This window comes from Psittacula echo (assembly GCF_963264785.1).
Source record: "Psittacula echo genome assembly, chromosome: 11".
NCBI lineage: Eukaryota > Metazoa > Chordata > Aves > Psittaciformes > Psittacidae > Psittacula > Psittacula echo.
In genome coordinates, this window is record NC_137746.1 from 17,640,032 (window position 1) to 17,666,040 (window position 26,009).

The following is a 26,009-nucleotide window of genomic DNA, read 5'->3' on the forward strand; positions in this document are numbered from 1 at the left end:
GAGCATCAAAAGACCAGAAAGATGTCTCCAGAAAATGTTTTCTGACAGTTGTGCAGCAAGGACAGTGTGTTTTGGTGCTACAGCAAAACCTGGATTCCTGCAACTTGTCCTTCACAGAAAATGCTGCCATAAAATACTATAGCATCAGCTGAGTTTCATGTTGCAGTCATGTCTGCCATTTGAGTGGTCAAAAAAACCTGGTAACCTCCTTTTTTAGTAATGTATATATATCTCCACATCTATCTGTAATTCCGAGTAACTTCTTTAGTAATGAGAAAATCTGCTCATTATGGCATTCCAGCTTTGATTCTGTAGTTCCTGAGATTTAGAGTCATTTCCACAAATCTTCAGTCTCATTAACACTGAAGAAAACCCAATTTTCTTCTCAAATAATAAGGAATGATCACTCAAACATGTGAATAGTCTAACAGGACTTTCTCGTTAAGGGTGGCTGATGGTTTGGTTCTGCATAAAGTCTTCAATTAAATGTTGTTCTTTTCGTTGAATACAAGCACCTCTCTGTGCATCCTTTTCCAAGAAGAACAGAGCATATTTTATAACAAACTTGTATAGTTGGCTTAGAGCAAACACCGTGAAGAAAAACTAAATTTACTCTCCCGTAACCAATGAAATCCACCCCATTATTCATAAATGCAGAACACTTCAGTAATCACCAGGGGGTTTCAGCTCCGCTTTGTAGTGTTGCTCAAGCTGAAACTAGTGCTGCTTTTTGTTTTTAGTGGATGAAAAACTAGGCAAATAAAGGCCTGTTTAAAGGTTACGTGTAACCTGTCAATTTGTTATAGTCTGTTTCTTTGTTTCTTGGGTTCCGACATTCCCTAAGACAGCTAAAAATTAAAGTAATTTCTGATAATGGTGTAGCTACTGCTGTTTCCCAGTGGCGAGATATTGAGATGTCACATCTGTCAGCTATTTTTACAGGAAATGAAGTTTAGTCTTAAATGAACTCAAAAGGAAAACTCTAATAATTTTTATTTAAGTTAAAAATATTCCCCTTTTATCAGCAGTTTCACAAATGACCATGAGAATGAATTCTAGGCATAAATGAAAGAGGGGAGCTACTTCACTGCTGTACCATGCAATAACAAACCAATTTAATGTCATCAGTGCAGACAAAGGAAAAAAATGCTACTCTGAATATTGAATAAAATCCACATTCATCATTGAGTTTGGAAGCAGTAGCAGCGCTTTAGAAGTGTACTATGGCTTAAAGTCAACCATTAAAGGTTAGAATAACTTTTTCTGTTCTAAAGTCTGAATTGCAGTATACGCAAGTCATATGTGAAAGTGTTGTCATTCTTTGCCTTCCCCAGCCCAAAGCCACCATCAGCAGCTCAGAGTTCAGCTGTGGCTGCTGTGACAAACCTAATGACGCTTTGCTTGGCTGTCAAATTCTGCTTTTCAGTAGGCAAGAGGAATGGCGCAAAGCTGCTGTTCATTTGCAGGGGAAGCAAACTCACCTTGAAAGTACACAACAGTGTAAGACACCAGCGAAACGCACTGGTCTCTGATTTCTGCATAGCTGTAAAATGGTTGCAGGTATAGCCATGTGCACACACACATTGTAATGAAGAAACTGCTTATCAAGAGGTCACATGAGATAAATCAAGTGGAAAAGCTTTGACTTTTTGTATTATAACATCCTGTTTAGGCCATCAGCTGGCTGGGATACATTATCTTTTTCCTGAAATGTAGTTTATCAGATATAAATTTGGAAACGTGTGAGGAATTAGCAGTTGGTATTTCTTTAGGCTTACCTGTCGACTACCACAGTAGAGGGATAAAAAGCTACACCGAAATGGGTGATGTTCAGAGTGTAATTGAACAACCTAAGTGAACAATGCCATTTCAGCGGAAAACAGCTGGTTGTAGTTCAGCTTTCTGGACAAAACAGTGGGTACCGTAATCAAATATGAATTGTTTTTTCTGTTTTATTTAAATAATGGTACTTCAGTATTTGAGATGCACTGCTATAAAGACAGCAAATTCTTGTGTTAACCAACTGAAAATCAGTTCAGATCTTAAATATGTGTAAGAACAGTGGAGAGAGGAAGGATGAGGCTTATACAAAATATGCCTTCTTTCCTGACATTTCAGCCATCATTCTTAAGTTTTTGGGGGGGTTTTGGGGTTTTTTTAGCTTAACAAACTGATTTATATCAAGGAGTTTATCCTTCACTGTCACACAATATGCTGCCATGGAATTCAGCTGAAGAAATCAAAGTAATGTTTTGACAAAGGAGAAAGATGAGATTGGCATTACAGAGAAACATTTAGTACAGATAAGAGATGAAGTCAAAGCACAATGCATGTCTCTTACTGTCATTGAAGTGTACAGTTTGAAATACTCCTGGTAACTTTAGAGTGGGGAAAGTCTGGGGAAGCTGACCAGCAGTAAGGCCTTGGCTGACATGGAAAAGCACACAGCTGTTACAGTTCTTCCCCCTTCTGAATGGCCACTGTCAAGGCACACTTGGCTTTTAAGTACACTTTAGTAAGGGGTTTTACAAAGCCCAGTACAGATCATAAAATGACTGTAAAATAAATACTTTCTTTATGTATTTACAGGCAAAATCTCCCAGCTTGAACGTAAATTTATAGAAACCTGAAATTTAAATTATGCTGAGTCTTGAGCTAGATGTTATTTTTCCAATAAAATTCAGTACCTGATTCAGTTGAAAGGAAAGATGAAGGAATAATATAATATATCTCTTATTTTACATGGGGCATTGTACATTGCATATCTTATTGTACACGAAGCTCCCCTGGGACGATATTTATCTTCAGTTTTTCCTGTATTGGTTACTAAACAGTGATAGAGAGAATCACATGTGAAAGGAACTCTCTCCTTAGTCTATTTTTGGCAGAGGAAAAGGTGCTTTGTGTTTCCTGGTCACCTCAGTCTGCTGGTGAGCACAGGAAGGCACTTGCCTAACACTTCTCGATTGAGAATACATTCACAGATTTACATATGAATGGGGTATTTCTCACCTATATAGGCATGTGTTCCTTGTCATATGCTGAAGAACCCAGTTGCTGAGACAGATGATGACTTTGTCAAGGTTGCAAAAGTATATTTAGGGTGGAGCCAATAAATTATGCCAGGAAATGCAGCATCCAATGCTGATTTTTAACCCTGAGATGAGATTTGTCCATCTTTCTGACTGCAAGAGACATTCTTGGGTTTTCTGCTGTTTTCTATGGTTGTGTTGGATAGTTTTTACATAAAAAATTGGATTCCTTATTCTAGAGTTTCCAATCCAGTAGGTGTTTCTTATCAATGCAACTTCGACTTGCCTCTCACTGAGAAGCTAGTGAGGCCAGCAAGACCTGGGGTGGCAGCTTGCAGACTAAATACCATTTTCTTTTTGGAGTTACATTTTAATAGTAGAGAGCTAGTATTTTTTTACTTTGTTTTACTGATGCTTGCAATGTCAAGTTAGAGCACTGTGCATTGAAGGGCAGGAGGAGCTTCTTCTCCAAAATACACATTTTGGAGACAATTCTGCACAACTTCTTCACTTGTGGTCTGGATTTGGGAAGTTATGTTTGGCCAGAGATGGAGGATACAAAACTGAAGTAAGTCCAGGGTGGCAACAGAAGTCCTCATTGCTGGTTGAGTTACATCCATTTGCTTCAAGGCATTCCACTACCATACTCTGATACATAAGTCTTTATAGTAACTGCATGTCTGGATCAAAAAGTTTTTGCTTCCTTTTTACATGGAGGAAAGGCATAATAGTGAGCCTCAAAGGGGAAAAAGGCCTGTAATCATTTAGGTTGAAGTGCTCCTTAATTCAAATGCTGTGCTACTTAGAGAATTTGATAAGAAGGATTAGAATTGGAAAAGAAAGTCATTTTTTAAAGCAAAGCTATTACAGGCTTCATTACTTTATTTATATGTTCTCCAAAATCACATGAATGAAGGGAAAAAAGGAGAGAAAAAAATACTGGCTTCGGTTCAGAATGTCAATTACTACTTTTTTAATCCTCTTTTCGCAATTTATTTGACATCTTGAACAGTAGCCAAAAAAGCTATTATAACTATAAACCATATTCATTGGTATAAATCTCATTAAGTTGAGCAATTTAATTAAGGTATTGACATGCTTAATTGATACGTGCAAGGAGAGACCATTTTCATACCTCATTTCCATACTCCTTTGCTTTTAAAAAACCTAGCTCCGTAAAAATGTTATAGATCCAGCTAAGCCCTGTCATCCCAAAGGAGCACTTGCTACCATTTACCTTGATTTAAAGCCAACTACTCTTCTAAGTGGAGCTCCATTAAATGGATCTGATGTATGCCTGACTCAAACATGCGTCAGCTTCTCTTATGATCAATAGTGGAATATTTATATTAATAAAGCCCCAAGTTAATTAAATAAAATAGTCTTCTGGGTAAACTTAAGATACTAGGGGATGGGCAGAGGATCAATATATTCTGCCATTTGAACATTAACTATGTGCTCTGAAATTTTATGGTATCTTAGCAAAGATGCTTGTAGTGTGGAAGCCTCAGATGCACAGGAAGCTCCTAAGCAAGGAAGATCCGTGCTTAGGGTTAGAGAAAACCCAACAAACAAATGAACTTGGATCTGTTTGGCTCCTGTGACTCCACTTCTACAAAAACATTGTAAATCCTTTCTTTTGGAATGGGACTGGACACAGTCATGTAGGAGTTTTCCCAGTTGCCTGAACTATTTCAGCCTTGCCAGAGGAGCATGCTTGAGAAATTTGCCAAGTAAGAGTTTATCCATGATAGTGAAGGGTCATAGGTGACCTGGTTTGCTTTTGAAGAAAATGCCCTAAGGAAATGTTAAAAATTCCCTTTAGATCCAGTTGGCCCCTTGTAACATGTCCAGTTGTAGCATACTGTGTCAGCCAAAAGGACAACTGCTCCTCTGCCTTTTCCTGCAGCCACTCTCTGCAGGGACAAGTGGGGGAGCACACAGGGGCCATGGTGCCATACCCCATGCCCCTGCTGAAAACCTCTCAGAGAGAGCTGGGAGGGACATTTTCACATCAGTAGGTGGCTTTTGACAACTGTGGAAACCTACCCGTGTTAGAAATGTAATCCTAAGTCTTGGTCGCAGATTCACATCGCTATTTTGCTTTGATAAGCAAACTCTGTTGTCCTGGTGGCATTGATGCTATTTCTGTAACATGCGTGTGGCCTTTGAAGGAAGCAAGTTCCCTCAGGGACCACTGCAATGCACTGATACTGCTTCATCCTACCTTTTATCTACTACATTTTAAGCCTTCAGTACAATAAAGTGAAAAATGTTTCCGTAAGCTACACTGCTGCTAGAGAAGAATGTCTGACATTGATAACTAAGGGATGTTTGCAAGGTAAAGAAAATCTTATCTGTTGCCATGTCTTTAGCGAGGAGCACCATGGCATTGCTAAAACTACTGATATCTCCTGGTCCAAAGGCAGCAGTTGTGTGCCAAAGCCCTCAACAAAGGTGGAGTGTGAAGCATTCCTGCTCACAGGCTTCATGGGCCGGCACTGGGCTCCTTCCTGCTCCCCTCTCACACTTCTCGGGGTTGTTTTAAAGGTGATGAATTAAAACTGAGGGAATTAGAGCATATTTATTTGAGTCCTCTCATTTTTACCAGCTCAGATGTGCTGGGCTGAGCAGCAGTCCCCACTGAGCGTGCAGTGATTGTTGAATGTCTCATGAGATAACCTGGGGTCAGGATCTGAATGGCAGATGTCAATGAGACCATTCATTGCTGACTTCTCTGTAAGAGATGCTGTCTGCCATGCAAACTGCACAATCACTGTGTAACCCCCCAGGGAGGTAGCATATGGATTGATGCATAGAACGTACTGAAATAATCAGTAGCAGTAGTCCTGGGCTATTTCAGGAAAATGGCACTGATGTTTTCTTGTGATACATGATTTTGACCTAGCCCAGTGGAAAAGTTGAAGTCTCCTGTCTTAGAGTGAATTTTGTCTTCCAGTAGCCAATATTGGCATTTCAGTATATACTGAAAATCCGTGATTTTGTTTCTATTTTTGTATTAATATAGACTCTTCTAATTAGTGTGTTTAATACTTCCAAATATGCTTCATATAGAGAGAAATATACTTTGGCTCTTGTGTAGTATTAGTAACCAAAGCATGTATGTTACATGTGAAAATTCAAACTATTTAATGGGGGTAAAACTATACTTCTGCAGTATTACAGTCCTTGGTAAAGTGTTGCTAATGCATCCGAACCCTACCATTTAGGATTTGTTTTGCCTTTCTTCTTTTATATTATTCTTATGTTCTATGATTTAGAAAGACTGAACAAAGAGTGCAAGCTAGAAACAACATTGGAACCATCTGTGTTACGGTTGTATATAGTCTGTGTCAGAATCATACACATTTAACAGGGTGGGAGAGGTTTAATTAGGAAACCACTTTCTTGGTTAGACACAGTCCCCCAGTATTTAGAGTTGTCTTTCCAGAAATTAACTGTTCAAAGAAAGGGAGAGTGATTGCATCTGAGCTGGGATAGAAACAAGATTCCACCAGGAATTACTTTCTGCGACCAAACAAAAACCTCTGTGTATGGAATTACGAGGCAGAAATTGTTGTGTTTTGGGGTTTCTTCTTTTGACTGACTCTTAGTTTCTGCCTCTTGATTGTTGGTTTTCTGTACATACATCTGGAAGCAATGATGTGAATAAATAATATCAGCATGTAAACTTTCCAAGCTTTACAATGAAGTTAAATCTGGGAGGCTTTGATAAGATAGAACTATTTGTGCCATATACATATGCCACCCTCTTGGCTAATTGTTTGAACGGAGGTGTCCTAATGAAAGAAACTTTAGGGATGATTTGAAGTCAAGTGTTACTGTCAGGCATAGTTTCTCCTGGAGACTGATGTATCTATAGTGGCTTTTAGAGAAAGTCATCATCGTTCCCAGCAGTGATGAAATCAAATCACTCTGGAATTTCATATTCTTTGATTTGGGAGTGCTTCAACAATGAAACAGCAATGTGTAGACTTCTTGTTGGTTCCTGTTGTGCAGGAGGCCCTCCTCCCTCTCCCCACTCAGCTTTTTTACGTTTAATTTTCATTTTCCAAGCTGACATTGTCAATCTGAACTGCAGCAATATGCTTGATAGTGAGTCAGAGGAAAGCCGGGTTCATTTTTGGAAGTGGCTTTGTGCAAATAAAGCCTTGTGCAGCTCGCTGAAGCAAGGCATTTGCTGATCAATCAGAGCAGTGCCCTTGTTTCGTTGTCAGCTTCAGGAATAAAGCTCACAATGCACCACAAGAATCTTTGAGAGGTACTGTAAACAATTCACGCATGCCCACATCTCCCTATGAGGATTTTGTTTGTTTGGGGATAAAACGTGAATTTGTTTTCAAATTGGAATCTGGAGGGTTTCATAATACAGTATTTGGTTGGCCTCAGGGTACATAACTCAGCTTGGATCTTATTCAGGCCAGGCTTGTTTGTAAGGGGCAATGAAGGCCTGGGGAGATTGTTACTTCTTGCGAATTTTCTTAATTTTAGCGTAGTCTTCAATGAAGTTTTAGCTCCTTGGGAACTGACCTGCCAAAGCATTCAAATAACAAAACACCAATAGGCTGAGTGACATGATTGCAATTTTAACTTTGTTTTGGTGGAATTTATTCCACCAAATATTATTGTGTTCATGTGAGCTGAAAGATAATTTAGGTTTAGATCTCTGTTATGTTAATTTTTACTTTTATATATGTTACTTTTGTTCTACCAGTATACATTTTTATTTTCTGTATTTAAAACACCTACATTCTATTTCAATGCCTTTTTCTAACGTGTAGCACTATAGAATGATAAACTGTCTGTCCATGGAGTGGGATACATGAAAGTGCTTTGCCTACACGGATAGTCATTGGAAGGAAGAAACTATTTGGTTATGCTTCAGTAAATCTTTTCCTGTACCTGTGGATAAGTAGCAGAATGAGGCTTGTAGGTATCAGTCAGCTGTAATGGTCAGGGCGGACCTGCTCTGAAATAATTGAATTGCTTGTGGGTTTGTGGAACCTACCCTAAAAACGAACAGCCAGCATTACTGAAACACTTGCATCTCGCATGAATATCCCCTATAGCATTAACCACTTTGTAGTATTACATCGTGGTCTAATAAATCTAGATGTCATATCCACATAGAAAAATGAATTAAGGCTACAAAACAGGCTGAAGTGTTTCACAGGGGCTTTCAGGGATGAAACGATTCGTAGCTGGAGAGATACACAATGCTGAAGTTGGGTAAGAAAAATAGAAGGTAAAATATTATAAAAGAAAGAAGAGACAAGATGCATGAAACTCTTTTGTCCTTTGTCTGGGGCTTTGGTACCTGATAGCAGAATACAAACTGCTGAATATTACTGCAATAGGTCCAATATTATAATTTTGTAAAACTACTATTGCAGCTAAAGCAATAGTGTTCCCCTCTTACACTGGTACATGGCTTACCACAGAATAATAGTCTCTTGATAACTCAGGATTAGCTAGAAACAGAATGTTGTTTTTCTCACTGCAGTGCATTCAGGTAATTTGCAATTCACTTCTACCTCACTAGAATAAATGGAATGTCAATGTAGTTGTTTTTACTATCCACGGATCCGGTATAATTTTTATGACTTTTATATAGCCACAAAAATGCCTACAGTAATTGTGCAAACAAATTAAATCATTGGCCTCTTTCAGGAGAACTTTGTTACAAATAAAGCCCAGATCTTTACCATGCAGTTGCTACTTACTCCTATGAAAATAGTCTATTTTCATAGCAAAGTACAGGGTCACAGCCTGAATGGAATAAATGCTATTACAACCATTGTTCTCATTCTGCGCTGGTTGGGTACACAGCAATATCACTGGTCAGGGAGGTGTTTTTCTGAACATATCATTAAAGTGCAAAAACTTCTTTACTATAAAAATACTTGAACTTAACAAAGGCAGAATGAGGTCAGGAAAGATCACTAAAGAGCAATTCTTCCTGCAGCTCCTGATCAGTTGTCCGGTGATGGTGCAGATTATTAGCTCTTGTTTTATACTTTATGATTTCACGTGTTTATCTCCTAAAGTAAAGACTCCCCATATTGTTTTAAAAAGATATAGCCAATAAACTCAATAAAGTGCAAATATCTTTTTCCTGAGTGATGAGGCTGGACTTAAACAGGGGCTCATTTTGGGTCTGTGGATTTCAGAGGAGGGTAATAGTGCCTGCTGGCTTTTAGAATCTGAAGATGCACAGGGTTTCTTTCCAGTACAGCTCAACACACAGAATTAGAAAGCAGACAGGTTAACAGTACAAAACTTGGGGTTTTTTTTAAATTAGCTTTAAATACAGGAGCCTCCACACAGCTGAATTTCCAGTTTAGAAAGTATTAACATTAATAAGCAGCAGGAGAGCTTTTGAAATTCAAAGCAAATATTCACCAAAATGGAAAATCACGGGAAGAAGCATTTCTTGCCACTGATGTCAGCGCTTCTACCTCTTTGAGATGTATGTTATTCCTACTAAATCATATCAGCACCTCTGTATTGTAATCTCACTTGCTCAGAGAAAAGTGGAATAGAAATGCATGGGTAGAATTTGTCATTGAGTGAGAACAGCATCGCACTGGGGGCACTTTGTTTATCAGTAATCCTATTGCAGATGTATAGCAGTATACGATAATTCCACAGGAGATTTTCCTATCAAAATGAAACTCTTAACTATATTGTCAGAACTGTGCATTCTGTTTCTCTGCTGGCACGCCAATCTTACCACATGCTGTAAGACTTACTGGAGAAATTGCATGAAGTGGAATACCTAATGTATGTGACTTTCAAGGTGGTGGGGTTTTTTTTGTCTCTTCCCACAAAATGGCATATTGATACCATTCTCTAAAGCACTAAAATCTACATTAAATCCTCCTAATAAAGAAGCCTTATTGTAATTTATTAGTCAGAAGCTTTATCTTATTTCTAGACGGGTGCTTCTCTGCAAGGGTCTCCTTTGTGTCCACTGTCAGTTTCCAGTTCCTGCTCCTGGATGGATCCAAAGTTGAGTGTAAAGGCACTGGGGTAAAATGTAATTTCTGTGTGTATGTTTCAAAAGATAAAACAGATGCTGCTTTCTAAAAGAACTCGGATCTGTCTCAAGATGGGTGGTTTTAACAGAAGAGCCTCCTAAGTCCTGTCCAATCCCTCTTGCCTCGACATTTTGGAAATGGCAGGAGGAGCAAGGAAGAACTGTAAAAGTCATAAAGACAAATGTTGCCTTTCATTGGTCATTGACACATGGATGGTTTTCACAGTTCATTTCAAATAATATGAGAATATTTTCTAATGTTGTAAGAGATACTCTGGTAGATTGACTTGTTTTCTGGCTTGTGGTGGGTGCAGTGGGGCCAGGTCTGTAGCACTGTGTCTGATGTAGTGAAGCAAAGTGGATTTTTGTTTATTTGAAGTGATGAGAAACTGTTAGAAACTTCTTATGAATTGTGCACAAGTGTGTGTCCTCTGTTCTTTTAAATGGTTAGAAAGACTTCACCATGCACTGAGTGATCCCTGTGGTTGTGTCAGGACAGAAGTCATCAACCTGTAAAGACCCTTAGAGGGTCTTCATTAACAGATGGGTTTTAATTTGGCCTTGGAGAAGGTGGAAGATGATACTAAAATAATGACCTGCTGCTGAGATCCTTTTCCTCCTCGATTGTTTAGTAAACACCCTAAATTCAGCCTCTGTTCAGTATCCTTCAGAATGAAGGGATGTGTCTGTGTCTTGGGTTAATCAGAATGTGTGAAGCTTTGACTGAATGTTGAAGTCTAGAAGTACAGGGTTAGCATCTATCACCTCACAGTAAACCCAGATCAACAAAGAAAATGTGGTGTTTATCTTCTGCAAGCTTAGCAGTAGTACTTGTGCAGTGGTGTGTGACTGTGTGAAGGCAGTGAGGACTGCTTTAATTGGCATTTTTGAGCTAAATTCCCTCCGTTAAAACAAACAAACCAAACCAAAACTAGAAGTTTCTCAGCGGCTTCCTTCCCAGCATAGGAACTGAAAGCCACCTGTGTTATGTTTGCAAAAACACAATCACCTTGCGTGGCTGTGGGTACAAAACATCTGCAGGGTCTGCTTTTGTTTTGCAGAACTCGGATGCTGTCAACATCTATCCTATTGCAGGAGCAGCAGAAAGATTTTTTCTTTTCCTTTTAGGATACCAGCAGCGATGCCAAAATTCCACAGAATAGTGCAATATATTGTTCTTCAGCTCTTGCCTTGTAGCACATCAGCAACAAGACTTACCCATTTTTCCTTTCAGAGAGCTAGAACTGCTGCTGTGTGGTAAATGCCATCTTTTACACTGAACCTAAAAAAGGGAGAAGTCATTGCTTCCCCAAGCGTGAGGTCCCTCCTGAGTAGGGAGTTACTGACATGAGCGTCACACTTGCCACAGCTTGTTCCTATTGCTGGCCTAGTGAGCTCATTTGGTCAGTGCTTTTCCCACTGGAAGATGATAAATATCTTTAATTTATCTTTTGCCTTCACAAGGCTCAAAGTTACCAAATTGTCGCAGCAGTTATTTGTTAATCTGTCTGTAGAATGGGAAAAACTCTAATATTAACTGGTTTTGGACTAGGAAAATAGCTTACAGATAAGAATAGTGTTTAGCTGTTGAAAATATTAAATATTGATTTTGACTATTAAAAAAAGGCCACCCAATTTTGGCAAGGCAGGAAAAATTCTTCTGTTGTTTGCTGTAAGTAGAATGCTAGCTTAATGTGGTACGAGGCCATTTTTAAAGATGTGGTTGAATATATTTAGAAAGTCTGTTTTGATCTGATTTCAATGTCTATATCCTTGAGCTTGTGTGTACTGGCAGTTATGCCTCGGATATATTTACCACACAAGAAATTCAGTTCCATTTCTTGCATACCTCAAGCACGGTGATCGCTCTCTTGACTCACTCTTAACACAGTTTTAAGGCACAGCAGCCTTTGCAAGCGCATGCTTATGGCAGAGGAGATGGATTTCCATCCCTCTGCACTGGTTCTGGGGAATGAGTGGCTGAAACTACCTGGAAGGATGTGACCAGGTTAACTGTAATATTGCTCACTTCTTTGAAGGGGCATTCTATCAATGGGCAAGAAGATCGAGACCTCACTTGGAGCATTGTGTGCAGTTCTGGTGTCCTCAACATAAAAAGGACATGGAACTGTTGGAACAAGTCCAGAGGAGGCCACGAGGATGATCAGGGACTGGAGCACCTCCTGTATGAAGACAGGCTGAGAAAGTTGGGGCTGTTCAGCCTGGAGAAGAGAAGGCTGCGTGGAGACCTCATAGCAGCCTTCCAGTATCTGAAGGGGGGCTACAAGGATGCTGGGGATGGACTCTTCATTAGGGACTGCAGTGACAGGACAAGGGGTAACGGGTTCAAACTGAAACAGGGGAAGTTTAGATTGGATATAAGGAAGAAATTCTTTACTGTTAGGGTGGTGAGGCCCTGGCACAGGTTGCCCAAAGAAGGGGTGAATGCTTCACCTCTGGCAGTGTTCAAGGCCAGGTTGGACAGAGCCTTGGGTGACATGGTTTATTGTGAGGTGTCCCTGCCCATGGCAGGGGGGTTGGAACTGGATGATCTTAAGGTCCTTTCCAACCCAAACTATTCCATGATTCTAAGATATTGTAGCACTTGGAAGGGAATATGTGCTGCAGCTGTTCTGCTGCTGGTTTTACCATCCTGGTTGTCCCACGCTCGAGGTTAAGCAGGGTTTGAGGCATTGCACATTGTTGTGGACTGGAACAGAAAGTCCAGGGCACAACAAAGCTTCCTTGTGAATGTTATAAGAAAAAGACACTGTGACTATTAATATTCTGTGCTGGGATTGTTACAAATACACTTGAGTAAACTTTTTTTTCCCGTATGGATTTCCTTAGAGTCTTTCTACATCTTTGCAAGTTACCCCATTTTGTCTTGCAAATTCTTCCTTTAGTAGCTGTTGCTCCCTGTGCCTGCTCTCTGGCTGCAGAAGTTACCTTCCCTGCAGGTCTTGCTCTATGAAAACCTGCCTTGTATCATTCCACACTTCACTGACTGGCTTATCTTTTATTATGTGTTACTTAGAGATACCTATTCTCTTTGGATTATACGCTCTAATTTTCTCTCATCTGTTACTCTTTAACTCCTTAATTGTGTTATTTAATTCAGTGAAACATTGTGGGAGAGAGTTTATGTGTAACATGCTGTACAAATTAAAGCTAATTCTAATGAGACAAATTGCAGTGACCAAATTGTGTCAAGTATGTGACCTTTGGCAGAGTAGTTCAGTCTGGGTTTAGTGCACTTGTAAAGAAATGTTGGGTTGAAGAATAGTCTCTTTACGTTAGTAGTGCACAAAACCTCAAGAACTTTTTATGTTATTTTGGTAAATGCACAAGCCTGTAATGTTTTTAACCCAGAAATCCTGTTTGTTTGGTAAAAGAATGTGAACAAGCTACCAACATGGATTAACTAATGCTCATTTTTCTCAGGTGCACATTCTGTAGCAGGAGTGAGGCTGGCTTGGCAAAGTACTTATTAGCGTTAGTGACAGCGGGCACTTAACATCCCCATTCATACCTTTCCATTAGTTTTATTGTACAGAGAAAAAAATCAACATGAATTCTTCAATTTTATTGTGTCGGGAAGAGGTGATGGAAAACAATAGTTATTTTGCACTCTCAAGCCCCAGATGCAATTGAATCAACCAGTATTTGTCTTATGGGTTTGTATCAGCTGCTACAGAGAGAGCGTGGGTTCTCCCTTCTTATTCCATGAAGCAGTTGGATTGTGGATAAGGTAAAACGTGCTTGAAGGAATCAGGTTAATTGTTCTGTATCTTCCCTTCATTTTAGCTGAACACGGGTTCCATGTGTTAATGCTTAACTCTGTGGGTTTGCAGTTTTATTATGGGATCCACATAAAATAACATACTGGGAAAGATACATGTTAGGCTGTGAAGCATTGGCTCTTGATGACTAGTTCTGTAAGGTTTTGCATTAAACTTTTTAGACGTTAAAGGCACGTCTGGTTCTTTACTGACTACCACTGAATGGTGATCTCTCTTTTAGCCCATTTGAGGAGGAGAAGTAATAAAGCCAGGAGAGTTCAACTAGAATACTTCTTAATCAAGATGCTTTCTGAGCCGTTCTTTGTTTAAAAATAGTCTTTTGAATTTCAGAATCTGCCAAAAAAGATCTGGAAAATAACTGGTAGATGCTCAGAGGGTCTTTTTGGTTTTGAAAAGGGAGACAACCCTCAGCATAATGCTCTCAGTGCTAATGTTTTTTTGTTTTCATATAATACATCTTATTTTCAGTAGCACTGTAACTTTGCAAGTTGTATTAAAGTAGCTATTTGTAATGTTTTAGGTCTATAATTCAAATGAAGATTCATATTTTAGGAATGTTCACAGGGTCTGTGTTCCAATTAATGGATTTAGGTTCTGACACTGGCAAAATACAAACCCAAGTCTTTGTGTATTTACTGTGTTAGATGAAATTTCCCTTAGGATGCAGTAAGCAGCGTTAAGGCAGGAAGCTAAACCCAGCATTATAGCGAAGGCTGCAGAGGCACTTTGAAAGCGTCAGCAGTTTCGGGTGGGTTTTTTTCCCCTTTTATCCTTTTATCAGTAGGGCTCTTTCAATTCACATTTGAAGATCAGAAAAACAATATTAGACTTGCAAAGGGAGTTAATCTGTGTCCAAAGCATTTAGCTAAGTTAAAATAGAACCTAAAACAATCTATTGACTTGTGCCAGCTCTTGTTTGAGGTTGGGTTAGACTAACGTGTGGTCTGCTGTGCTGTGAGGGCATGTGAGCCACACCTGCTGGCTTTTGCTAGCTCTTGCATCTCTGATCTATGCAAACTTGAAGTCCAAGTTCTTTAATGTCTCTGAGGCTTCGTTTCTCCATCTCTGAAATAAGAGTGCTGTTTCCTTAGGGGCATTCACTGCACGCTGCTGGCTGTGGAAGCTGTTTGTCAAACGTATCCAGTATCATCGCTTGCTGTGCTTTCCCCCCACTTAGTTCCTCTGTGATCTGCTGCCGAGGCTTTTGGAGCTCATTTCCATCAGGCAGGACCCTTGTGTGAAGGAAGCAGGGGGACACTTCCAGAAGAAGACTGCATTTTCAGGAGGCTGTGCCTGGTTGCAGAATCTCCGTGCCGTTTGCACTGCTTTGGAGCCGTGTGGCAGATTGAACGGGATGAAACTTGCCTGTATTTATCACAAAACCAGGAAGAATAATTTAACCTAAAAACAGTCGTGTAGCTCAGAGAGTCTGGTTTATCAGGATGCAAATGAACATGTTGCCATTGTTGGGCTTGCTGCTTTCTGTACAGAAGGACCCTTGTGAAGGAGGGTGCAGCTGACAAAATGGCACGTTTGTATTTAGGTCAAGTGCTTTTGGTCAGGTCTCCAACATCACCTCCTAGGGTGTGGGGTTTTGGAAGTGTGTGTTTCTCTAAAGCTGGAATTCCACATTTCCTCTTTAGGATCCACCATGCACCTGGGCACTAAATGTGTCTTCCATTACAGAAGTAGGTGGCTTGAAACCTCTGACTACAAACTAGGGAATGTCCTACTAATCATAATGTGTTTTTCTTGAGATCAGTGGTGTATTTTTTCTTGACTGCCACAATTCATTTTCTTTTCTGTATATTTTTTTAGGGTTTTATTTTAGCCTCACCTTAATTTATCTGGTTTTCTGCAGTTAACAGCTAATATTTATTTTACATACTTTCAGTGAGAGCCTCCCATTATGTTGTGAGAAGTAGGGAATGAAAAGCTAGAACCTGAAGACAAACTGTGTAGACAAGTTGCTGTTAGAGCCGTCTGCTCCCTCAGAGCAGAGCTGTGAATGCACAGGCTGAGTCTGGTTGCTGTTTGGTTGCTTATGAAAGATGCTTAACAAAAGTCTGGCACGGTGGTAGGAAGCAGAGCTGAGCACTCTTGCTGACGACCTCAGGAAGGGATGATTAGAACTGTGAGGAGGCAGTTACGGGAAATGAAGCAGTATTTGTCAGCTCTCTTCCACACTGCGTCACTGAGGTGTCAGTTCTTCAGACCACTGGAGATGTGTATGAAATCAGGCCGTGATCCTGGACGTTTAGAGAGGCAGTTCTGTTACCCAGAGGAGAGTGCCTAAATGGAAAATAACATTAATGCAGTTTACAAGATTGTCATAGAAAATAGATTCATTTCCTACTGTTGCCTTTTTTTGCCTGACTGCTAGAGCTGAAAGGCAAAGCACAAAGCAAAATGTGAATTAGCCCTTTTAGACCACAATAATATTAGGAAAAAAAAAAAAAAAGTTGAAAACCTAATTAATTTTTAAACCTTATTTGAAATAATGCACAATAAAATGCCAGACAAATGCAACTAAAATGTTTTATTTAATCACACAATTCTGCTTTGATCACATAGTTGTACTTTTTGGAGCCCTTTTTGTTCTGCTTTGTGTATTTCTTGCTTTCCGATCTTACTAGTTTTTGCCTTGCTAAGCCGTTTTGTCAGGATTTTACCACTAGCTGTGGCTTTGCTGTGCCTCACTGTCACACCAAAGAGACTCCCTGTCATGAAACTGGTCTTCAACAGAAGACTTCCTTCTTATAGGTCTAAAATACACTTTACTTGTGACTCTTCTCTGTAAGGGTTCCCTGATCATTTGTCTGGGTTGAAGGTCTGCCTTTAAGGAACTAATATTTTGTTGCTGGCAGAAGAAAGGGGAGGTGAAGCAAGGGTCACAGTGTGGATCAGTGTTAAACAAATTGTGAAGGTTGCAAAGAATGTTAATCTGTCTTGAGAAAGAGACTTGTATCCAGCAGCACATTTGTGTTTGCAATAGTCTGAATGGACAATTGTGGCTTCTTTGAGAATTTGGTGTAGACTGCCTGACTGGTATAAATTGAATTAGTCTCATGACAAGGACATAGTCCCCTTTTTTTCCGTATCTGTCTGATGGAAAGCAGAAGAAAGCCCTGTGTGACACATCTTGACCTGCAATGTCAGTGTGGGCTTTTGTGACAGGCTCTGATTTCTGGCCTCTCATTTGATAAAGCTAATTTGGTGGAGACTAGAAAGGAGCCTCGCTGCAACACAAAATGTACTTACAGAAAAGAGTATCTGGGGTAAGTACAGATGACTGCCATTTGGTTTAATAGTCATTAGAAAGCCAGAGTTTCTTTTTGAGAATGGGGCAAAGTCTTGGGCTTGTATAACATAGGAACACAGTCACACCATGTGATGCACTGTAATGTCCTGCTCCGTGGTGCTACCTTTATTTGTCCTTTTGTCCAGCAATCCCTGTGCCTTCCATTTGCTGCATTTGCTTATTTCTAATTTTTCTCTCCCACTTTCCTGCCTTCCTTTCATGTTCTTGCACTTCTCTCTTCCCCCACTTTGTACCCCAAACTGGAGTGAAATCGCTGCCTCTTTTCCATGCTGACAGGGCACCCAGCAAAGAAATCATTATGAATGCTGCTTTTCCTTAGCCTGAAATCATTCCAACTTTCTGATTTTGTGTCCGTTTCCCTCCCATTCCCGATGCCCTCCTTCCTGCCTCCATTGGCTCTTGGAGAGGGTTGTGAACTTGGAATATTCCAGGGGAAATATTTGTAGTGCATCAAAGGAGAAAGCAACTGAATGCAGGTCGTGTAACAGGAAACTGTAGCTTGCACTGCTCTACCTCATGCTCTGCCTGAACTCACAATGCAGATGTAGTGATTTCAGTTGAAATATTTTCGAATGTTTTGAACACTGGAAGGCTATTTTGAATTGCTGCTGTTGTGGGGCTTGGAGGGTTTGGTTTGGTTGGTTTTGTTTAGCCAAGGTTAAGAATTGTCCTTCCCAATGAAACACAGTGCAGTGGGTTTTTTCATGCAGTGGATTGAGACCTTTTCAATGTAGATATACAAAGCTCACAAGAGAATGATTGTCGTGTTTTTCCTGACTCTTAATTTCACATAAGGGCTGTAATCTGAGCAGGGGCAGCTGGAGGTTTTGCAGTCAGTAAACAAACAGGAGCATGGTGAGAAGATTACGTTTCCACTGCAGGGTTGCAATTTCAAGGCTTAAGGTTTGGCTGCAGGTACTCTGCCAGTGACTCGTGGCATCATGCCAGTGTCATGACCACAAGTGATGTTTTCTGAAAGTTCTGTCATTTGTATGACGAATTCTGGTGGTTTCTTTTGGACAGTCATTTCAGCTCATGACACAGACCTCTGGAGGAGATAATTGAGAACATCGTGTGGTGTAACAAATCCAGAAACATCTCCTTTGCCAAGCTTGTGTATTTGCCTTTATTTAGATTTGAGAAATTGGTTCTCTTTGTTAATACAATGCATTTTTTTCTCTTCCCTTATTCAGAGACCTGAGTGAAAACCAGATAAAAGGAATCCCTAGAAAGGCCTTTCGAGGAATCGTTGATGTGAAGAATTTGTAAGTGACAACTTCATTACTAGTTGTAGTGAAACCCATTCTCCCTAGGTTACATCTGGCTGTTACTATTTGTTTGAGTACCACATGGTTATTAGCTCTTTGCAACACAAAAGAGAGCTGTGGACCCTGCTGTGTGCAGCAGGTTATCATCGAGGGCCTCACATGCCTATTTGGGATGTATGTGCATTGTACAACACACCTGGGGAAGCTTTGAGCGAAGGAAAAAGTATCATTAAAGGCTTTTCCACTCCCTGCAGTGTTGTTCTGCAAGATCCACTGAAATCATGGTCCAAGTCTTGATGCAAAATACGCATAAGGAAAGAACTGGTAGAGTCAGAAATCAAATCACTTAGATGAAATTTTATGTCCCAGCACTTGGGTGGGAAATGAGCCTGGCAAAATGTGGCGCGCAGTCACAGTAGCTGTGTGCGTGCTTTGACAGTTTGTAGTAAAAAGTAAAGTAACTTTAAAGAGTCATTAAAAAGATAAAACCAGCTTTTGCAGTTTGTGCTAATGAATGAGTCTGAACTAGCAATTTTCTGTAACCTACAGCCTGAAATATGTGTAGATAACGCCTTCCAGCTCTGCATTTCAGAGCTGCTAGAGGTTCTGACATATTACATACCAGAAATACATTTCTGCTCATACCCATGCACCGACACATTGTTGGCATCGTTAGAGTCAACACAAGGTGAACTGGAAAAGGAAATAACAGCCCACAAGTTGGCAAAGAGTCAGGATTTCAGAACCACTTCAGAGCCATTAGCATTAGCACTGCATGACCACGCCACACACCTGAAATCTGCTACCCCAACATGTTCCATGTTGTAAGCATAGCAAAAACAGTGTGGATTTTTTAATTGTTTATTTAATAGAAGAATCAGCTTAAAGGAGATCTAAAAAGACGCACTTTTCTACAAACGCTCTTGCAACATACCTGTGCTCTGTTTTCGCTTCTTGCCCCAATGAAAAACCTTTTTTGCATCCAGACTAGATTTTTTTTTCCTACAGACAGCATGGAAACTGTTAAGGGCAGTCAAGAGGAGTCAGAGCACAACCACATCTGCATCCAAGGGCAAAGCACTATCTTGTACTTTCTCTGGTGATGCTGTGTTGCAGGGAATATCACATCACTGGGGTTTGTACTGCCAAAGACCAAAGCAGGACTTCCTCTAGGCTGGAAAGCACAGACACAGGAGCAACACTGTGCTGTGCCGCCCTGTGCTCTCTCAGACAGAACATGAAGACTTACAAATGTCCTGTGACACTTAGCAGCTGTTCTGCAGGCATTCAGCATACTAAGCCTGTGTTTCTTCAGTGGTTTCCTACTTACTTCATGTATATTAAAAAAGGGACTTCACCTATTCAGGTGTAAAGGCTTTTTTACCTGAAAATGTCAGCCTAAGAAAACACATCTCAAGAAGCCAGTTAAACTCCTCTGAGCCTGTACTCTAATGTTCCTCTTCGGTGGAGGAGCGTCAGAGGACCTGTGTGAGCAGGTCTGCTTTTTAACACATAGGAAGATACTGTAGAATATAGTTTATAGTGGGAAGAAATTTCTGTATTTTAGACAGAACTGTTGCTTTTTTATCATGCTAGCATGAGCTTTACTTACATTGTGTCATCTAGAGGAGTGATAGATGGTGTTTTGTTCAGAAAATCTAACTTCCCAGCTGTAACTCAGTATTAGTTGCCTACCTTCGTTTAAAATAGCAAAGTTTGCATTCAGAGTCCATTTCACCTCTGACAAGCTTAATTTATGCACCCAATCTCAGTGCAGAAGGAACCAGGGTCTCACCTTTACATAAGCCAATATCAAGGGACGGATGGCGTGCTTATAGAAGCTCTATAAATGTTTTTTTTTTTTTTTTACAAAAAGCTGTAGCTGTCAAGTTAGGCGATATCTATTCTTTTGCTGTAGAAGTCCCAGTATGAAAAGTACTGCCCTGTAGTGACTGTTTCTGTCTTTCAGAAATGCTGAAATTATCACAGAATCATCGAATAGTTCTGGTTGGAAATGACCTGTGGAGGTCACCTAGTCCAGCCTCTGGCTCAGCAGCAGCACAGAGCTTAGTGTCTAATGAATAGATTTGCTGATGGGAGCCTCAAGTACTGATTGTTTAGATAAACATCAGGAGAAGGAGATGTTTCACTCAGATCTATAGGTATTCTTTATGAGCAGTGGGTGAACTGTGTGCCCAGGGTGAGTCATTGGCTCAGGTGACTTGCTTCCAGACACAGACTAGTGGCCCATGAGTTGCTGAGAAAAATGTGACAAATCTTGAGCCAACTTGCTGCTGGAAGCACATTAAAATGTCTGCAGCAGTAGCTATAGGGGTGTGATACAAGTTGAACCAAGTTCATGTTTAAAGCTCTTAAAGCTTTAAGCAGTAAGCTTAAACCTGCCAATTCCCATTCTCAGTCTAGACTTGGCAGCCAAATCGCTCCCTTCTGAGTCACAGAAATGACCATGCCAACAGGCACGAGTGTTGAAGCACCTAGAGGAGGAGGATGAGTCTGTGCCTGTCAGTACATTCAGCTGCTCCAGCACCTGCAGTGCCAGTCGCCTGGTGACTCTGACACATGTGCTAACATGAGAGCAGCAGGGTTGGCCGTTTCTATGGTTATCACTTTGCAGATTTATTGTGGTGTCTCAGAGTTCTTTCACCTTCTAAAGCATGTTTTTGAGGGATTCTGGAGACTTTTAGACAGAAGATATGAAGTCACATATTCTCCCACATGCCCCAAACCTTTCCAGTTATCTTTAAAATTCATATGGGGACAGGGTGGAATGGAGTTGTCTGTTTTCATACCTTGACATTTAACATGGCTTCATATTCTTCTAGTTTCTACATCAAGTGTCCAGATGTCCTGAGAAAAATAACAACGGTAGATATTATAATAGGGACACAGCAAGTGCTAGAACATGCAAAAGTCTCCAGGGTGATGCTGTCTTTAACAGCAGCTTGGAAAGCTTCCCTCGGGGAAAAAACAAGCAGTTGATGCAATAGTCCAAGCTAGGGCATGAATGTCTTTTGGATGCAGCCTATGAAATACACAGCCTAAGGGCTCAATGTAAATTCTGGTGGGTGCCATTTGGAAACCCTGGGAGCACTACCCTCTCACAGTAAACAGCACAATGTGGCAGCTCTGTCCAGGTGGAAGGTACTGGTGGAAAACAAATCCGGAACTGAAGAGGTGCTGAGGTGCTGCTGCATGTGCCAAGCCAGGGAATCTTTGGTGATGTCCCTCAAGCACCAGGGCTGCAGCAGTGGCTTGGTACGGAGAAAGTCTTGGTCATTGAAAAAAAGACATATTAAGATAGGAAAGAAAGAAGTGTTACAAAAAGCAATGTTTCAGCCTATTGTCCACCATGCCTTTTTTTGTTTGTTTGTTTTAAATGGTAAAACCTTTCTATCTTTTGTCCTTCCCTTAGCAAAGCAGTGAGCCCAGGAAGATGGGCTCGCATAAGGGCTGTGCTATAAAGAAGAGGTTGTAAATGTCAGGGAGGCCAGTGCTTTTGCAGAGGACAAACCCGGAGCAGAGGCTGGCAAGTTGTGTGAATTATTTTTGTATGAAGTGTTTTCTGCTGTTTGACTATGAAATCAAAGGAAGAACCTGCACACAAAGAGTGAGTTAGGAAGTCTATTTATAACTAAAATATAGAAATGATTATACAGCTTTTGGGAAGTATCATTAGCAGATAATGTGCATTATCAATAATGAACTTATATGGGAATTTGGTGTAAACTGACACTTTGAACATATTGTAGAATAGATGCAGAAATGCTGCTCAGGAGGCCTAAAACAGTTGAACAAGAAAGGGCAGGCGAGGGCCAGCTTGCAGTACACACCTGTATTCAATTTCTGTTACTTATTACTCAGGGAACAGGAAATGTTTTTTGCAGGAATCTAGCCCCAAGTAAGCACATGCATTTCAAGAATTAAAGTCTATGGATTTGGGTCTTGTTGAGCTTTGGGCTAACTCAGCACTGTCAGCCCTGGCCTTCCATCATCAAAATATATAGGGCTGCTTCTTGGGTTTCTGCACGTTTGCCCTGCTTGTATCACATCTTGGCATTCAAATGAGTGTTTCCCTGATGAGGCATTCCTGCAGTTCCTGTTGAATTAGCCAGATTCCCAGATAGAGACGTGCAAAAGCTGACTCAGATCAAGATCCTATAACAGCAGCAGCCATTCTTTCAAGGTGTTGCTTGTGGTTATTGGCAGTATGCTCCTAGCTCTTCCTCTCCCTGTGCTCTCTTCAGGACTGTGAAGCCTGACCATAACCAGTCACAAAACATTGTAGGTATGTGATTCTTGGAGATATGATATCAGGGCTTGTTGTGCTGCAGGGATCATTTCTCCATAAGAAATGCGAAGGGCAGATTTCAAAGTATTCTTCTGGCAAGTTGCTGCCCTGTGTGCTTTTACAATGTCTCAACAGTTTATTCCTTTGTCTTGCAGCATTGCAGTAAGGAAGATCAATAGCCCAAGACTTACCAGCAAGCAGAGACTAAAATGGTCAAATTTTGGTTGTTGTTTCTCTAAGCCTTTACTCCTTTGTTACCCATTCCCATCTTGTACCTTTCAGACTGAAGAAAAAGCTACTTCTGTAAGCAGTGAGGGTGTAAATGTATATCTTGCATATATCAGAGTGCACAGATTGGTGTTGGTGTCTGTGTCAATGCAGCATCCGTGATCCACATCCAGGAGTGTGTGCTGGTGGCAGGGCTGGGTGTTAAGAACTGGCCTATGTCCATACTGTAGGGTTCACGTGCGGCTGTGTATGAGCTCTTTGACATCAGCATCTCCCAGCCAAGGAAACTGAATAGTTCGCTGAAAGGAAACCATGAATATGTGTGCAGTGTACAGGAGAGCAGAGGGGCAGCTGACCAGACAGTGTGGACACCCTGTTTGAGCCCCACACTGAGCTAGAGCCACGTGAAATCACAGTTACTGCTTTTTCTGTGGGAAGTTGCTGCCGTTCCTTGCTCTTGATTCACTGGAACTCACTTCTGTGCATATTTGGCTTCTGCCTTTTTCCTTTTGGAGGCTTTGACTATGAGAGAGAATTCTGTAGTGCTGGGATTCAGAAAAAACCCATGAGCTAACAGGTTCATCTGTCATGATAATACAGGCTCATTGCATTTCTGTCTAAATATTTCTCAGTGGCACATAAGATAATAGCTCATATTACTAGACCTGCAAGCTGCTTTTCTGGCATCCTGGGGCCACTTAGGAAATTGTGGGTAATATCCTTCTTTATAGCCCTAACGATTTCTTTGCAGGAAGAAAGTAAGCATTTAGATGGTTTTAAAAAATGCAGCACATATGTAACATTTAACACTTCTGGAAGTCAGTACACATTTATTTCCTAGTGGCTGCATTACCAATGCAATGTAAAAAATCAGAGCTCTGCAAGTACTGTAAAATGGTTTTGTGACTATTAGTTAGAGTTTCTTACTTGTGAAATGGCTTTTCTTGGAAGATGCTCTTTACTTTTTCTGCATGCAGCTACTGTTAGCATCGATCCAGGTGACTTTTCCAAAAATTAAACGTCTAGATTGCACATTCAGGTTGTGGAAAAAGCTGAACTTGCTCTTTATGTTGAGAAGTCTTTTACGTTCACCTACACAAAATATCAAATTGTCCATGTTTTATCCATCATCACCAGCACTGCAGAGCATATTTGTAATTTTTGCCATTCAGCCATAGAATAGAAATAATTAAACAGACCTGTCAAGTTAAAATAATGAACAAACCCAAGGAAATAATGATTGATTTGTGTGTAGCCATTTCACTGGCAGAAAGCAAGTGATGGTGAATTATTTGCCATACAGAAATATGCAGTATATCTTAATGAAATGTTGCCTAGAAAACTTAACTCCTTGATGCTGGGTTCTCCAGGGAGACTCTTATCCTGAGCCCTCTGAAATTCCTGGCCTTAGTTTCTTGACTTTTGTGTACAGTATTCAGTGTTAGTGTTGCAGTCAGTGATAAAATAAAACAAAAGGAGGAAGATAAACAGTTGGCCAGATTTTCCACTTGTTTGGTGTAAAATCTGGAATAAGTCTACTGAAATCAGTGGTTGGCCTCAAATAAAAGCAGAGGAGAATTGATTATCACATCCTGGCTTGTGTATTTGCTTATGTGCCTTTCAATAGGCTGAACAACATGTGTCTGTATTTGATGATGTGCATGAAAGGCACAGTATGTTTTAACTGCAAATGCATGAACGTTTAAAGAAAGGATATATTTCTATTACAGAACAGATTTAAGGTTGCTTTGATCTCAGCTGGTATTTGTGAGTGTTTTCAGAGCTGGCAAACAGGTCAGAGGTAGTGAAACAGCTATTTGGAAATCCTTGTTAGACAAGTCTTTTGCATTCTTTAGGGTGTGAAAAGATTGTGTTATTTCAGCCTTAAGGATTTGCAAATCATTTTTCTTCTCCTTATTTGTAAATTCACACTGCTCTCAATGTATTCCAACAGTGTTTTCCTTTCTGTGTCCTATAATTGGTATTCATTGTGGTAGTGACCATAATGAATTCAAGAGAGATCTCTGTGGCCATCACATTTGATTTCCTAGAAATTCCATTGTAATGCAGCATTATTATAACATTAAAATAACACGTTACCAACTTGCCACCTTCCATGGCGAAACATCACCAGCAGCGTAAGTTAATTTTATGAATATATTAGATTGAGCTGTTGCCATCTGTTCTCCCCTTTCGAATAAATGCAGAAAGCACAGATTTCACAATTAACTCATTAAGAAGATATGATTGATTGAAATGCACATGCATGTTCCCTGCACAATGTAGAATGTTGGGTGAGATGTGCATAACTAACCCAGCAGAGTCTGAGTCCTGGGAGTGGACGGTTTGTGAAGCAGCAATGTTTATTTCTTCACACCTTCAGCTGGCCTCAGACACAGGGCCAGCGGCAAGTGACACAGAAGGTGGTCACTTCATTTGCCTTCTAAGAGTCATGGCCCACCTTTGCAGGGACTGACTGGCTGTGGATCACAGCTTGGCTTGGGACCTGCTGCTGGCTATCCTGCGTGAGGACAGGTTGGCATATATTATCCTTTGCTTTTCTGTCTTCCAGTTCTGAATCACTAACCTTTACAATTTACCTGTCCTGATCCTTAGAAATATCTGCTTTTGTCTATCTTATAGTGAGAGAAAAAAGCAAGGAAACCTAAATGCTGTGTAGCCATGTCAGGGACATCATAGCTGCTACTGCATCCTTTTCAGCAGTCTCCTCTCTGCCTACCGTGACTAGGCTCAGCCTTCTTGTCTGTACTTGTGCAGCAGTGGCAATGCATCCATCTGTACTGCCTGCTGGTCTGTAGCAGTGTCCACAAGGGTGCATGTCCTGCAGTGTGGAATGCTGTCCCTACATCCCTTCCCTCTCACAGCAGCCTCATGCAGGATGGCTGAGGGTGAGCAAAGTGTCTTGAATAAAGAGTTAATTCTGCATTTCCTTAGAACATGGTACACGCAGGCAGTGCCCTGTGAGA

The 26,009-nt window shown here is 40.6% G+C and overlaps 1 protein-coding gene across 1 annotated transcript in view; it reads left to right on the forward strand.

Annotated features, from left to right (window-relative positions):
* The window catches only part of SLIT3 (slit guidance ligand 3), a gene marked incomplete at its 5' end in the record, with an annotated part of 525,497 nt that overhangs the window by 245,253 nt on the left and 254,235 nt on the right, over nucleotides 1-26,009 (forward strand). The window contains one exon of the mRNA XM_080626822.1: nucleotides 18,411-18,482. Within this exon, the coding sequence (XP_080482948.1) occupies nucleotides 18,411-18,482 (72 nt within the window). The remainder of the gene's footprint in view (nucleotides 1-18,410; nucleotides 18,483-26,009) is intronic.